This window comes from Anser brachyrhynchus, assembly GCF_964034855.1.
Source record: "Anser brachyrhynchus genome assembly, chromosome: 4".
Taxonomy (NCBI): domain Eukaryota; kingdom Metazoa; phylum Chordata; class Aves; order Anseriformes; family Anatidae; genus Anser; species Anser brachyrhynchus.
This window is the reverse complement of record NC_137698.1, coordinates 14,543,782-14,558,632: the sequence shown is the minus strand read 5'-3', so window position 1 is coordinate 14,558,632 and position 14,851 is coordinate 14,543,782. Positions and strand designations below refer to the sequence as shown.

General features: G+C 60.7%; 2 protein-coding genes across 7 annotated transcripts in view; both read right to left on the bottom strand.

Moving 5' to 3' along the window:
- The window catches only part of LOC308193893 (maestro heat-like repeat-containing protein family member 2B), a 31,096-nt gene extending 17,100 nt beyond the window's left edge, over positions 1-13,996 (bottom strand). The window contains exons 1-15 of one of the 5 annotated variants that reach the window (XM_080588995.1): positions 13,774-13,996; positions 13,540-13,650; positions 13,153-13,272; positions 12,865-12,972; positions 12,289-12,444; positions 11,968-12,090; positions 11,616-11,695; positions 11,041-11,140; positions 10,852-10,947; positions 10,382-10,486; positions 10,128-10,251; positions 9,920-10,036; positions 9,486-9,607; positions 9,070-9,222; positions 7,909-8,457 (exon numbers count right to left, since the gene is read on the bottom strand). In XM_080588995.1, the coding sequence (XP_080445121.1) occupies positions 7,909-8,457; positions 9,070-9,222; positions 9,486-9,607; positions 9,920-10,036; positions 10,128-10,251; positions 10,382-10,486; positions 10,852-10,947; positions 11,041-11,140; positions 11,616-11,695; positions 11,968-12,090; positions 12,289-12,444; positions 12,865-12,972; positions 13,153-13,272; positions 13,540-13,626 (2,040 nt within the window). In that variant the 5' untranslated portion in view covers positions 13,627-13,650; positions 13,774-13,996. Of the gene's footprint in view, positions 1-7,908; positions 8,458-9,069; positions 9,223-9,485; positions 9,608-9,919; positions 10,037-10,127; positions 10,252-10,381; positions 10,487-10,851; positions 10,948-11,040; positions 11,141-11,615; positions 11,696-11,967; positions 12,091-12,288; positions 12,445-12,864; positions 12,973-13,152; positions 13,273-13,539 lie in introns of all 5 variants that reach the window. The other 4 variants (XM_080588998.1, XM_080588994.1, XM_080588997.1 and 1 more) reach the window with 4 other exon arrangements.
- On the bottom strand, positions 3,914-7,295 carry LOC308193894 (protein maestro-like). Of its 2 annotated transcripts, XM_080589000.1 has the most exons (8): positions 6,931-7,290; positions 6,645-6,756; positions 6,367-6,513; positions 5,876-6,058; positions 5,342-5,497; positions 5,115-5,237; positions 4,850-4,943; positions 3,914-4,700 (listed from the first exon to the last, which is right to left on the bottom strand). In XM_080589000.1, exons 1-7 carry the CDS (start codon positions 6,969-6,971, stop codon positions 4,881-4,883), a joined length of 825 nt encoding a protein of 274 aa, XP_080445126.1. In that variant the 5' UTR covers positions 6,972-7,290; the 3' UTR covers positions 3,914-4,700; positions 4,850-4,880. The 2 variants fall into 2 exon arrangements, with proteins under 2 accessions (XP_080445126.1, XP_080445125.1); XM_080588999.1 differs by having other exon boundaries at positions 4,850-5,237; positions 6,931-7,295.
- Positions 13,997-14,851: the final 855 nt, after the last annotated feature.

Below are 14,851 nucleotides of genomic sequence, written 5' to 3'. Positions count from 1 at the left end.
GTGGGACCGAGCTGCCCAGAACGGCTGCTGCAGACCTGCCCCAGGCACTCGGCCTTCCAGAGCCAGGGGCGCTGGTCCCACCCCTGTCCCAAGCACCGTCCCAGCAGGGGCAGGGGGACACTGCCCAGACCTGCCCTCCACGGGGCACATCGATGGCCCCCTGCAGTACAAGCACAAAAAAGCAATTTCTGCTGTTGGAGACTCCATGGGCTTGGTTTGCAGATGTGTCTGAGGGAAAAAAAAAAAAAATATATATATATATATATATATAAGAAAAGGAGGCAATTGGCATCTCCTGGACTTGCTTCACTAGATTACCAGGGGTGGTGGGAGGTGCACCACTAGACCTTCTGTTCACAAACAGAGAAGGACTGGTGGGAGATGTGGTGGTTGGGAGCTGTCTTGGGCAGAGTGACCACGAAACGGTAGAGTTCTCTATCCTTGGCGATGTCAGGAGTGGGATCAGTAAAACTGCTATCTTGGACTGTCGGAGGGCAGACTTTGAGCTGTTCAGGACACTGGTTGGCAGAGTCCCTTGGGAGGCAGTCCTGAAGGGCAGAGGAGTCCAGGAAGGCTGGGCACTCTTCAAGAAGGAAATCTTAAAGGCTCAGGAGCAGACCGTCCCCACGTGCCCAAAGACGAGCCAGCATGGAAGAAGACCGGCCTAGCTGAACAGAGAGCTCAGGAAGAAAAAGAGGGTTTATGGCCTTTGGAAAAGAGGGTGGGCCACTCAGGAGGATGATAAGGCTGTTGCGAGGCTGTGCATGGGCAAAATTAGAAAGGCCAAAGCTCATCTGGATCTCAATCTGGCTACTGTTTTTATAAATACATGAACACAAAAAGGAGGACTAAGGAGAATCTCCATCCTCTACTGGATGCGGGGGGAAACCTAGTGACAAGAGACGAGGAGAAGGCTGAGGTGCTTAATGCCTTCTTTGCCTCAGTCTTTAGCGGCAAGGCCAGTTGTTCTCTTGGGTACCCAGCCCCCTGAGCCGGTGGAAGGGGATGGGGAGCAGAATGTGGCCCTCATAATCCACGAGGAAATGGTTGGCGACCTGCTACAGCACTTAGATGTATGGAAGTCAACGGGGCCAGAGAGGATCCACCCGAGGGTGCTGAGAGAACTAAGTGGTGGAAGTTCTGACCAAGCTGCTTTCCATCACTTATCAGCAGTCCTGGCTATCAGGGGAGGTCCCAGTCCACTGGCGGCTAGCAAATGTGATACCTATTTAAAAGAGGGGCCGGAGGGTGGACCTGGGAAACTATAGGCCTGTCAGTCTGACTTCGGTGCCAGGGAAGCTCATGGAGCAGATTATCTTGAGTGTTATCACGCGGCACTTGCAGGGCAACGAGGCGATCAGGCCCAGTCAGCATGGGTTTATGAAAGGCAGGTCCTGCTTGACGAACCTGATCTCCTTCTATGAAGAAGTGACGCGCTTAGTGGACGAGGGAAAGGCTGTGGAAGTGGTCTACCTTGACTTCAGTAAGGCTTTTGACACCATTTCCCACAGTATTCTCCTCAAGAAACTGGCTGCTCATGGCTTGGACTGGCGTACGCTTTGTTGGGTTAAAAACTGGCTGGATTGCTGGACCCAAAGAGTCGTGCTGAATGCAGTTAAATCCAGTTGGACGCCAGTCACTAGTGGAGTCCCCCAGGGCTGAGTACTAGGGCCAGTTCCCTTCAATATCTTTATCAATGATCTGGATGAGGGGATTGAGTGCACCCTCAGTAAGTTTGCAGGCGACACCAAGTTGGGTGCATGTGTTGATCTGCTCGAGGGTAGGAAGGCTCTGCAGGAGGATCTGAATAGGCTGAACCGATGGGCTGAGGCCAACCGTATGAAGTTCAACAAGGCCAAGTGCTGGGTCCTGCATTTGGGGCACAACAACCCCAAGCAGTGCTACAGGCTGGGAGATGAGAGCCTGGAACTGCCTGGCAGGGAAGGACCTGGCAGTATTGGTTGATAGTTGGTTGGATATAAGCCAGCAGTGTGCTCAGGTGGCCAAGAAGGCCAACAGCATCCTGGCTTGTATCAGAAACGGCGCGGCCAGCAGGACTAGGGAAGTGATTGTCCCCCTGTACTCGGCTTGGTGAGGCCACACCTGGAGTGCTGTGTTCAGGTTTGGGCCCCTCACTACAAGACGGACATCGAGGTGCTCGAGCGTGTCCAGAGAAGGGCAATGAAGCTGGTGAGGGGTGTGGAGAACAAGTCTTACGAGGAGCGGCTGAGGGAGCCGGAGTTGTTTAGCCTGGAGAAGAGGAGGCTCAAGGGCGACCTTATCGCTCTCTACAGATACCTTAAAGGAGGCTGTAGCGAGGTGGGGATTGCTCTGTTCTCCCACATGCCCAGTGACAGGACGAGGGGGAATGGGCTAAAGTTGCGCCAGGGGTGGTTTGGGTTGGATAGTAGGAAAAACTTCTTTACTGAAAGGGTTGGTAGGCATTGGAATGGGCTGCCCAGGGAAGTGGTTGAGTCACCATCCCTGGAGGTCTTTAAAAGACGTTTAGATGTGGAGCTTAGTGATATGGTTTAGTGGAGGACTGGTTCATGTTAGGTCAGAGGTTGGACTAGGTGATCTTGGAGGTCTCTTCCAACCTAGATGATTCTGTGACTGTGTGATTAAATTTTGCTTGCTTTGACAAGCCAACGGAACTAACTGCTGAGCCACCTGTGCTATCTATCACTGGGCTGGCAGCACTCAGACCACGGGGAACCTCAACTTTGGGTGTCAGACTCGTTTCTTCTGGTGAAGAATGGCAAAGCTGAGGCAGAAACGGCCATCTAACAGCCCTAACGACCACATAACGACTGTAACGGCCACCTAACAGCCATGGAACGGTCTCCTCAGCAAGGGCGCTGAGGGGCTGCCTCACGCCCGCCAGGCGGCGCTGTGGTAACGGCAGCCGCGCGGCGAGGCCCGGCCCCTGTGCCCGGTTCCCGGCCCCTGTTCCCGGTTCCCGGCCCCAATTCCCGGCCCCTGTTCCTGGTTCCCAGCCCCTGTTCCCGGTTCCCGGCCCCAATTCCCGGCCCCTGTTCCCGGTTCCCGGCCCCTGTTCCCGGTTCCCAGCCCCTGTTCACGGTTCCCGGCCCCAATTCCCGGCCCCTGTTCCCGGTTCCCGGCCCCCTCCAGTCGCGTTGGAGCCAGCCCGGGCGTAGGCAGGGCTGTAAATGCGTCTCTGTCACGACGGTCGGTCTTCATCTTCGTGCTGTGCTCACATGTTGTGTGAACGCTGACCGGCTGTGTTGTGCGTGTAATTACCTGTCTGCAGGTAATTACAGCTGGTGCTTGTCCCAAAAGCCTGGGCAACTCGATCGCTGTTCTAACTGAAATGTTAATGCCAGACGCCCTATAGTTGTGCACTGTATACATAGTAACTAATACAGTCTGGCCTGGCTGAGGGCTTGGCCCCAAAGCAGCCGGTGGGTTCAGTTTCTGAGCCTGAGTACACTGGCACTGGGCTCGATTCCGAGATCCCAAAACGTGCTGCTTACTCTCCATTTCTGAGCCCCCAGGCTGGACAGATGAGCCTGGCTGGGCCCACAAAACACAGCAGGTGGTCTCCCTTTTCAAGCCGCCCACAGCTGCCCAACGAGCCTCCTATAAAGGCTGGAAACCACAGGACTGCCTGCATTGCTGAGCCTGAAAACCAGCCAAACACGGCTCATTTTGAGCCCCCCAAAGACAGATGATGACTCCATCTTCACATAGGGCCCCAAAGCTAGTGCACAAAGACTGGCGTTGAGCCCCAACGTGCAACATTTCACCTCTGTTTTCGTGCCCCAGCCCAGTTTCCCCAGCTGTGATCCCAGCCGCCATCAGCAGCCCCCCCGTTTTGCTTTCTTTCTGCCCCAGGCCGTGTTTGTGTAGTCCGTAGGTTCGTGCCCGCGCCAACAAGCACACAGAGTCAGAATCCACATGAAGGTCGTTTAATTAAATAATTAATTATATAACTCTGCAGAGTCGGGTGCTTGGCGATCTTTCTCAAAGCAAGCACACCTCTGACTCGAATCACCGTAATTTATACACAGCAAACTTGTGAAAACTCTCTCTTTGGTTACTTTTGATTGGCTGTCATAGCTCACCTAACTTATCTCTACTGAGTGTGCTCATTACAAAGGAACAGTGGTGGAGGGGAGGACACCAAATCCCACATCAGCATACATTAGCATTTTGATGGGCGTGATTTTTAATATGTTAATGACCCTTAATGAGCAAAAGGTAACTATAGTTGGAAAACCAGTCTGGAGCTGGTTTTCTCCTTCTTCTTTTTAACCTTTTATCCCTTATCTTCCTTGCTTCTGCTAGCTCAAGGCTACCTGTCTCTTTCCTTCAGCTAAAAGACTACATAAGCTGCAGGCCTCCCAATTTTCTTCAAGGTTTTCTTGTTTTTTCCCAGCTTTGGGACTACATTTGGACATGGATGGGGGGATCGGAGCACTGGTGCTTTGGCCCTGACCCTCCCCATCCCACCAGTGCTGAGAGGTTTGCAGGCAGCGCTGCCTGGCCCCAGCTCCCACCAATGCCACCCTGGGAAGGACCCAGTCCACAGCCGCTGTGCTCTCTGGATTTTTATTCTGTGGGTGCTCAGGCCTCTGCAAGCTCGGGGACGTCTTCTGTGTGCCCCGAGAGATCTTCTGCATGCTCTGGGATGTCTTCAGCATGCTTTGGGCTGCCTTCTTTGTGCTCCGGGCTGGCTTCTGTAGCGTGGGGAAGAAGAGGCAGTGTCAAGATACGGCCCCTGGCCGTGCCCTCCTGGGCACCGTAGGGAAGGCGGCTGGGGCAGCGCTTGGCGGCCCCTGGGCCGCCCCGGTGGGAGCGGAGCAGAGAGCTCCGTCCCGGCTCTCACCAAGGACGTGGAGAGTGGCATCTGTGGACCGCTACTCCAGTGGTGGCTTCTGCTGGCGCTTCAGTGTCTTCAGCAGCTCGGGAGCATGTGTCTCCTGGGGGAGAGCAGGGAGGTGTGAATTCTGCTTGGGCCGGAGAGGCCTCGCTGCCGAGCCCTCAGACTCCCGGGGAGCATGCGGCGGGACGGACGGACGCGTCACGCCATGCTCCCCGCTCGGTGCCGGGCCCCGTGGCCCCAGCGTCGCCCCGGGACAGGGCTCACTCACCAGGTAAGAGCAGACCTCGCTCTGCAGCTGTGCTCCACTGCGCCCGATGGCATTCTTGACGACTACCTGCAGCCCCTTTGGCTCGACGAAAGGAGCGCAGACATAGAGGGCTGTCCTGCAAACCTGGAAAAGAGCATTGTGCTCGGTCGTTCCTTCTCCCTTGCCAGGGAGGCAGCTCCTCAGGGAGCCTTTCTGTGGGTTGGCAAATAAGCTCAGGGGGTTCTTACGCTGGATACTGCACAGCTGGGGTCCTGGAGGTGCAGGAAGAGGCTTCCCAATATCTGCTCCACTTCTCCGCTGAAGAACGTGGTGAGATTGTCCTTGGCGCCAGCAGCCAGGGCCGTGTAGAGACTGAAGGCCGCAAAACGAAGGTCCTCTTGCTCCTGCAACCCAGAAAGCCATCTGTGAGCTGGGTCACGAATGCATCGTCTCCCAGCCTCTCTGCAACAACGAAGCATCAGGGACTGACAACTGAGGGCGAGCGAGCACAGCGCTGTTGGCAGTGGCCCTTTGGAAACCAGCTCCAGAACGAGGTCACCTCATCCCGGCCCCTTCCCTGCCATGTGGAAGGTCCCTTCCTCGTCCCACCCCTAAGAAATGGCACCTGAGTGCCGGGGCGCTCGGTGCGTCCCACCCGCAGGAGAGAGAGAGAGAGGGGCCACGGCAGCTGGTTGCCTGGAGGAGCACCTCCACGCAGCACGGGCAGGCCCCTGCCCACCCCACGCCCCTCGGACAAGTGGGAGAAAAGTAGGTTCACTCACGGCATCAAGGAACTTCCTGGTGGAGCGGGCGATGCGTCTGAAGGCCCCGCCCAAGCCCTTCGCCGTCTGCTTTGCAAGTATTTCTGCCAGGGCCAACATGCTCTCCGCAGCCACCTCTGGATGGTCCACGTTCCTCATTTCACGCTCCAGTGCTGCCACGATGCTCCTCTTGTGCTTTTGAACCTGCAACGCCAAAGATGCGCACAAGCTGCTCGCGGCTCCTGCCTGCAATGCCCACCCTTTCTCCCCACGTCTGTTCGGCAAGGGGGTGCGGCTGCGGCACAACCCCGTGACGAACGGCACTCGCACGGTTCCCCGCTGCCACCGTGCTGAGCTTGGAGAGCAGCCTGGCCGTTGGGAAGCCCCCATCTGCCCGTGCTGCTCTGCCCCAGGCTCCCGAACTGCCCCGCGGCTCTGCTTGGCTCTCACTCAGCCTCTGCCCGGCTCTCTGCTGGGGGGCTGCAGCCAGAGCAGAGGAAAGTGCGCCTCACCTTCTTGGGCAAGCCACTGACAGCACTGCCCAGGCCTCTCGCTGCCATGTGCTGCACAGCACAGCTCGGATGCTGCAGCTTCTCCAGGAAGAGCCGTACCAGGGGCTTCAGGAGATCCTTCCCCTCAGCTGGCGGGTCCTTCATCAGCTACAAGACAGCCAAAGGTCTGTTAGTGCTGGCATGGGACCTCGGCTGGTCTCTTCCATAAAGAGACACCCCAAGCAGCAGTTTCTTCCGAAAAGCCCTCTGAGCCTGCCCCGCCCCACGCGCCGCCTCACCTCAGCGAAGAAAGCCAGCGCCGTGACCTGCAGGTTTGGCAAGGGGGAGTGCAGCCACGGCAGGAAGGTCTGTATGAGCGCACGCGAGACGAGCCGGGCACGGAGCAGCACACTGCACACAGAGCACAAGCAGGCGACGTGGTCAGGTGGGAAGGCCATGGGCCGCGGCCTGAAACGTCCCCTGCTGCGACGCAGGCGCTGCCCTGCCTCCCAGGAGAGCTCCCCAGGCACACGGGAAGGGTCCTGCGGCTGCTTCCCGGGGCACAGCCACCCGCTGGGCTCTCACCTGGTCAGCAGCTGCACGCTGTTGCAGTGCCACTGAGGCATGTCCAGGGATGGCCACACTCCATGCCTGCAAAGCACCTGCTGCCACCTCTCGTCCAGGCATCTTCTCAGCACTTGCTCCAGAGCATCACAGTAGAGTCTGGCGAAAGAAAACCCACAGAAATCTCACATCGTGGCACCGGAGGGGAAGTTTTGTCTTGGCTCTGCCGAAACGCCCCGGTCCCAGCGCCCCGAGCTGCCTCACGCCTGGGGTCTCCCCTGTCCCGAGAGCTGCCAGCCCTGCGCAGGGTTTGACGCCCGGTCTCTCCTGGATTGGTCCAGGGAGAGGAAGGACACGCTGTAATCGGGGACGCAGAGGAGACAGGCCGAGAGCAGCCGTCGGTCCCGTCCCGTCTGGGAACAGATCCTTCTCCAGCAGAGGACAGAAGTCAAACGAGCCCCGGCGACCCGTTTCCACACCTGGGAAACAGGGCAGGCTTGGGAAACAGGGCAGCCCTTTGGCTCCCTCAGCACCACAAACAAACGTGCCTGGCTGGGGAACTGAAGCCCCCCGTTCCCTGCCCCTGCTGCTCCTTACCCGCACAACTGCTCCTCTTGTCCCATGTCCTTGAAGAGGAGGAGTCCTCTTGGAGGACTCAGAGGGGGAAACAGCAACTCTACCCCCAGTTCGTTGCTGACCCACTGCAGGAGGACTGGAAGGAGGTGAGGAAGCAGGTCCCGGACTGCCTCCGCGGTCAGCAGAGCAGACACCACCTCAGAGATCGCACAGAGGAGCTGCAGGGAAATGTGACCCACAAGAACCTGTTAAACACCGCCTTTCCCACCAGCCCGCTGGTGCCCCTGTCCCCCTGGGGGACTCTTCCTGCCGGCAGGTCTCACACCTGGGACAGCCTCGGATGACCCCCAACTCCCTCACCCTGATGAGCTAAGTTAGAAAGCAGGTGGGAAGCTGCAGAAATGCTTCTGCCGATGAACATACCTTGAGACGATGCAGCTCTTGATCAGCATCGTTGCACAAAGGTCTGCTTTTAGGTGCCTTGTCCAGCCTCTCTGCTAAGTGCCTCAGGACCTGAGGCCCGAGGTCGCTGCTGCCCAGGCTCCTCCAGAGCTGCACCATGTCTCTGCAAGCAACCAGACGTTCACCCGTGAGCCCCGTCCTCTGGCAGCCCTGGTGCCCTCCCCAGAGGCCAAACGCTCTCCTCGCCAGCAGCGGGCATACGATGCCTGCTTCCCCAGAGGCACGAGCGCACGATCTCGCAGAGCCCAGGCTTCTGGGGGAGGAATGGGACCTGCTGCTTCCCTGGATCTGCCTACCGCAGGCAAGCCTGGGGTTGCTGTTTGGCCACAGCGGGGCAAGGGGGGAGCGCACATACCTCTCTGAGGGCAGTTCTGTCTGGAGGAGGCTGTCCACCACAGGCTGAAGGTGGAAGCCAGCCAGGAGACGGGCTGCCTGGAAGAGCAGGTCCCTGAGGGTGCCCTGCTGCATGGTGTACATGGCCTTCCACAGGATGTTCACGACTTCAGGCACCTGCAAGGCAAGGGGCGAGATGGCACACCTCAGCGTATCCTTTGCCTGTGCAGGACCCCAGCACGGTCACTCGGCGCCTGAGCAACGCCTGCCGCCTTGGCACGCTGACAAGCCCTCGTCCCTGAGCCCTGCCTCACGGCTGGGGGCGCGTGTGCTCTCGGCGCTGACGCACACCAACGTGCACACGCGCACACCCCCCTCCGTCGCTGCGTGTGCCTGGGGCCGGCGGTGGCAGCAGCTGAGCGATTTGAGCACACCGAAGGCCTGGGCACGTTTTATGCCCAACAGCCTGGATAATCGCCGGCGCACGGCTGCAGCGATGGGAGATCGCAACCCAGCAGGCTCTGACACCTTGCAGGCAGTGGGGAGGAACGGGAAGGTTGGTGTGTCCCAGCGGTAACTGCCTCGCCCGGGGCAAGGACCTGCGCCGACGGGAGACTTGAGAGTGCAGTGCCTGAGTCCTCGTCAGAGGACCGCACAGAGCAGAACGTGTCAGGCAGCAGCGGTCCCCTCAGCTCCGCGCTCGGGCTGCATTTCTTCAGCCCACACGAGGTGCAGCACAACAGCCAACAGAGAGAAGTCAAGGCCGAGGGGAACAAGGGTCTCCCTTACCTCTGGACGTATTTCCTTTCCGCACGCTTCCAGGAATACGATCATCCAGTCGCCAGCTGCCTGTGCACGCTCCTCGTTAGCGCATTCGAAGGTCTTCATGATGGCGTCCATGAAGCTCCTGGCCTGTCCCTGGGGGAAGTACTGGCAAACCCCCTGGAGAGACAGGAGAGACACTGTCACAGCTCTGCTCCGGCTCTTTAGAACAGAAAGGAAACTCCAGGGGCCTCTGAGCTCAGCAGCTCGCTGGTCACTGAGAGGGCACTCAGGGCACACTCCTCTGTGCATACGCTGCTTTTTTGTACTTCCTGCAGCGGAGGGGTTTAGAACCATCTCCTCTCGTCTTGTTTCCCTGCGTGCGAAACGCACCTCCTGACAAATGCACTGGGGCCCCCACCTCACTCTCTGGAGCCAGTTACCTTCGCTATTTTGGCAGGGTCCTCACACAGAGACCCGTCCTCCGTGCTCTTCAGCCTCTCACACAGCTCCTTGCAGTCAGGCACTTGGAGCACCGCTCTCCTGGTCTTCGTCATGCCACATGCTGTGAGAGAAGGGAGTCCTGGTTAGGGGAACTGAATCTCTGGCGCCAGACATGGATAGAGGAGGCTGGGGAGCAAAGGCCAGGGCCCTCCCAACCCTCCCGTGGCAGGATGCCACCAGCCCGGCTCCGTGGCTGACACATCCCGGGCCGCACAGAGCCCTCCTTCCCCTGGAGCTGTTTTGGGGCTGTGGGGTCCCAGCAGCCGCAGGCCTCTGCTCCCAGCTGCTGCGTCCCCAGGTCCTGCACCGGGCACCAGCGTCTCCGGGAGGGAGCAAACCTCCCCGCAAATTCCTCAGCGCAGACGCTGCTCACTGAGGAGGGGGCAGGAGCTCGCTTCCAACCGATTTCTTAGTGGGAACGGTGATTGTGCAGGGCCACAGAGCGCCCCGTCCACTCCCCTCATTCGTCGCGACAGTGTTTCTTGACTGGCTGGGAAGGGACGTAAACAAAAGCCCTCGCTGGGCAAGGAAGGAAGAGAAGATGGGGCTGATGGGGGCCAGGAAGAACCCGCTTTCCTCACCTTGGATCCGGAGGAGGCAGCTGAGGCAGGCCCCTGCCCTCTGCCGGGACGTGGCCTGGGAGTCGCTCAGCAGAGGCCCCAGCACGCCGACCAAGGAGCCGAACTGCGAGCAGGTGCGTTCCCTCTGCGGGGGCGAGAGGCAGGAGGAAGCTCGCAGGCAGCCCAGTGCCTGCTCGCCTCCCCAGGCCATGGCCAGGCGTCGGGGCCGTGGCCAGCAGGGAGAGGGGACGGGGCACGCGGGGCTCCCTACTCACCGAACACTTGAAGAGCTCTTCGTAAGTGCCCAGCAGCTGGGCGCAGACCTGCAGGGCCCTCTCTCGCTCCCATGCTTTCGTTGACGTGAGGTGGCGCAGCAAGATCTGGGGTGGAGCACATGCGTCTCGTGACGGGTGTCCTTCTCTCCCCAGCACCCCTCTCTGCCTCCCTCCTCTTCTGGCCCCTTCCCGCAGGGCCTGCCCTGCGGCTCCGCGTGGCCCCAGCCCCGCCGAGCACCGGCACTGCCACCCCCCTGCCCCGCTCGCTCCACGCACCCCTGCCCTCACCCAGGAGCCGTTTCCCCACCGGCATCTCCCTGTGCCAGCCTGGCACTTGGGAGCCTGGCTCTTGGCTTTGCCTCCCGCAGGGCCCGTTCCTTTGCCTGCCCTGGCACTGCGGCAGGGAACGGATCCTCCTCTGGGCATCCCCTAAGGCCCCAACTCTGCCCCACTGCCTCATGGATACTCACGGAGACCACGTCCGCGAAGGCGCTGGAGGTCCCTTCTGCTTTGAGAAGGGCTGACACAAGCTGGCCCAGAGCTTCCTCACACGATGCCTGCAGAGACTGAAAACGGGAAAGGAGGAGTGAGGCTGAGCACCGCGGCAGCTGCCAGGGCACAGGGAGCGCTGAGGTGTGCAGGGAAGGGCTGGCAGGTACCTGCAGCTCTGTCTCCTCAGGAGGGCACGACAGGACTCTCCAGCAGCACACAGCCACCTGGGAGCACCTGTTCTCCCAGTCCATGCAAGGCTTCAGCGTGCTGGATGGAGAAAAGAAGGAGAGAACAGTGAGGGGGTTTACCAGCAATCTCCAGAGTGGCCCAAACGCCGACTGGGTTTGAGCCCCAGACCCGGCCCCCCCAGCCCGTGCTGGTGAGCTCCAGCTCCGGCAGTTCCTGGCAGCTCCCTGGCAGCGGCCAAGCACTCACCCCCAGGGGCAAGGAGACCCCCCCCAGGTGCCCGTTCCTTGCCCTTCCCGTCCCCTGGAGAGCCAGGGCCTTTCTGCCGGCACAGCGCTCATGGCTCGCTGACCATGACAGCCCAGCCCCGTCTCTGTGGATGCGGCCCCCCAGCCCCAACAGCCCCCCGGCCTTCGGAAGTCACCCAGGACGGGGCACGCCGTCCCGGCCCAGAGCCGCACAGCTCCCTGCCCCGTACTCGAGACCACTGGGGCTGCACCAGCCGGCTGGGCTGGGACGCACAGCGAGCCCCCACAGCCTGGGGCACAGACCTCACCTCAGCTGCTCCAGGAGCTGAAGCATCTTGAGATGCACTTGGGACACAGGGGTGTCGCAGGCATCCTCCTCCATCAAGTCCTGCAAGTCCCAGAGAGACGCACTCAGGGCGGGCAGTGGCACGGAGAGCCTGCCCACCCGCCCCAGGAGCCGGCTCTGCTGACAGGCCTGCGCCCGCACCAGCCCCTTCATCCCCACGGCCACCACAGAGCCACCGTGCTCCCCAGCCACCGAGTGCCAGCTCCCCAGGGCCCAGAAGCTGGGGACAAGGCTTCGGGAGCTCAGGAGCTGGTGGGTGGCCGGGGGAGACCATCGCACCTCCCCTGCGGGCAGCCCCGGCTCCAGGCACTCACCAGCAGGATCTCTAGCACCTCCGGCTTCTTGCAGAGCCTGAAGCTGTGCTTGGTGTCCGCAGCCTGGATGGCACAGGTGACCTCCTTGATGCCGTTCAGCAGGGCGAGCTTGTGCTGCAGTTCCTGAGACCCGAGAGAGAAAAACACCAGTTGAACTGCTTGAAGAGCTGGGAGAGGAACACGGGCGAGGGGTTCTTAGGGGCTGGGGTTGGTCCTGGACATTCAGGACAAACCACTCAGGGGACGTTCAGAAAGAGACCGTCCACCTCGGCACGTGGGGGCCCCCAGCCCTCCCTGCCCCTCTGTGCCCCACGCTCCTACCTTTCTGCAGGCATGGAAGAGCTCCAGGATGTTGGCCAGGATGTCTTCCTCCACGCAGGCCAGCAGTTCTGACTTGGGCGCGTGCAGTGCAACCTTGCCATAGGTAAGCATGGCTGCAGCCCAAGCGGCCTGAGCTCTCTGGTGTCCCTTCTGCGCCTGTGTTGAGTAAGATGCCCCGAGATGTCAGTCCGCTGGCCCTGCTGTGCCCCAGGACTCGACGAATTTGTGGGGCTGGGGAGCGGGGCTGTAAGGGGCTGTGTGGCTCAGCTGTGCAGGGCCGTGGAAAACCATCCGAAGGAGTTTGTCCCATTCCTGCCCTGAGGTGAGCAGCCTGTGCCCGGCAGGGGCGTACTGGCCATGAAAGGCTTGCCCATGGCCCCCAGGTGAGGGGCAGAGCCAGCAAGAGCTCACAGGGCTCCAGCTCCTGGCCCTCAGCTTTCTGGAGGGGGCAGTGCGTCTTAGGTAGCTCTTACGGGAGGGGTAAATGCAATGTGGCTGCCACGACTCGGCCGCCACTGCTCAGGAAGTGAGAACAGGGCAAGAGAAGGCCGAACACTAAAACCCTGCACCCATTACCTTTCGACGTCTGTCGAATGCGATGAGCCACTGGGTGAACTTGCGCATTGCATCCAGGGCCAGGTAGAAGTGGCGCTCAGCAGCATAGGAGACCACTGAAGCTATTCCCTGCAGTGATGGAGAAATGGGAGTGAGCTGTGGCACACGCTGGCCAGTCCTGGCCAGCTACGACGGCAAGGCAGGACATTGCCTGAGGGAAACAGCAGCTACAAGGAAATGAAAAAGGTCCGGAGCAGGGCTGGGACGAGGGGACACCGGGCAGAGCAGGGGCAGGAGAGGAAACCTCACCTGTCTGTCACATGGGCTGGTGGCATCTGTTTCTTTTAAGTATTTCAGCAGCTGCCCTTGGACGTGGGTGAGCTGCCGACAAGAGGCCAGCACCGTGCCGAGAGCCTGGTACAGGAAGTTCTGAAAGAGAAGAGACCGAGACCGAGACGTGGTAACGGCGCGACTTGTCAGGACAGGGCCTGGCCGCGACAGGCCCCAACAGCCCAGGGAGCAGCCGCGGCGCCCGGCTGTAGCCGACCCTGGGCAGCACGGAGGGAAGCATCTTTGGGGCGAGGGCAGGGGGAGCGGTGACGACAGCCCGCACGGGGAACGCGCTCCTTCAGCCCCAGCCCCGGAGCTGGGTGCCCCGGGGCTGTGCTGCCAGGAGGGCGCAGGCAGGGCGCAAACCTTGTCCTCGGCGCTGCTGGAGGGGTTGCTCAGCTGCTGGCTCAGCTCCCGGCTCAGGCACACGACCCATGGCTGGTCCACCAGCATCTCCTCCACCGACTCCGTCAGGAACTGGGGGGGAACACGACAGGAGGCAAATGTTGTCTCGCCCTTTGCCCGGGCCTTTCACGTTCACGTGCCCCAGGAGCTGTCGGGGCACAACTGCCCACAGCCTCACCCCCAGGGATGCTGTACCTTAAGCAGATAGCACTGCCACTCTTCAGAGTCCAGGAAGCCCTCTGTTTTTTCTGGAAAGCAAGAGGAAGCAAAATGCCTCGCTGTCACTTAAGCCAGCACCGGAGAAGAAAGAGTTCAGTGCTCTCCTTCCCTGGGAGCCAAAAACCCCAGAAGTCCCGGGCTTGAAAGGGCCTAAAATTGCCTGCACCAAAGCTCTTGCCAGGCTGCAGACCCCGGCTGGATCCCAGGGACATTGGCCAGAGCCACCGACTCAAGCTGGGGAAGGAAAGACTGACTGGGGCCGATCGCCGCTGCCCGACTGTGATCCCCGCACTACTCGAGCACCGTGCCCCAGCGTGCACAGCCGCACACATTTTCTCCTGACAGACCCAACACTTGCAGCCCATTTAGGGCCTCCTCCCAGGCTACTGCGCTGCCCAGCGTGGGACCGAGCTGCCCAGAACGGCTGCTGCAGACCTGCCCCAGGCACTCGGCCTTCCAGAGCCAGGGGCGCTGGTCCCACCCCTGTCCCAAGCACCGCCCCAGCAGGGGCAGGGGGACACTGCCCAGACCTGCCCTCCACGGGGACATCGATGGCCCCGTCCACCCCTGGGACGAGCTGATCCCAGCAGATCGCTGCCCCCAGCCTCCACGCTGGCTGCCTGGAAGGGGGACGGCAGCGGTTCCCCTACGCCATGCTGGGAGGCTGTTTTCCTGCCCCCTCCAGCTCTCCTGAGCCCAGCCCTCCACACTGGCACCTTACCTTCAAGGTACTGCAGCATGCAGGGGATGGAGATCGGCCACAGTCCCCTCAGGGAGCTGTGGATCCTGCTCTGCAGGGCCTGCAGCAGCTGTAGGGCAGCAACCGCGCATTCTCTGCACTGATCACAAGCCGCCACCACCTAGACGAGGACAGAGAGAGACGGGGTCACTCCTTCCACCAGGGACGCGGCTTCTCCCACGAGGGAGCTCGACTCTGCCTCGGCGCCTCCCCCCACGTGCTTCCAGCCCCAGGGAGGGAGCGGGATCCCCAGCTCGTGGGCTTGGGCACGCTGGGACGCGCTGCCTCCTCCTCGGGGCTGCCAGCAAAAGCATC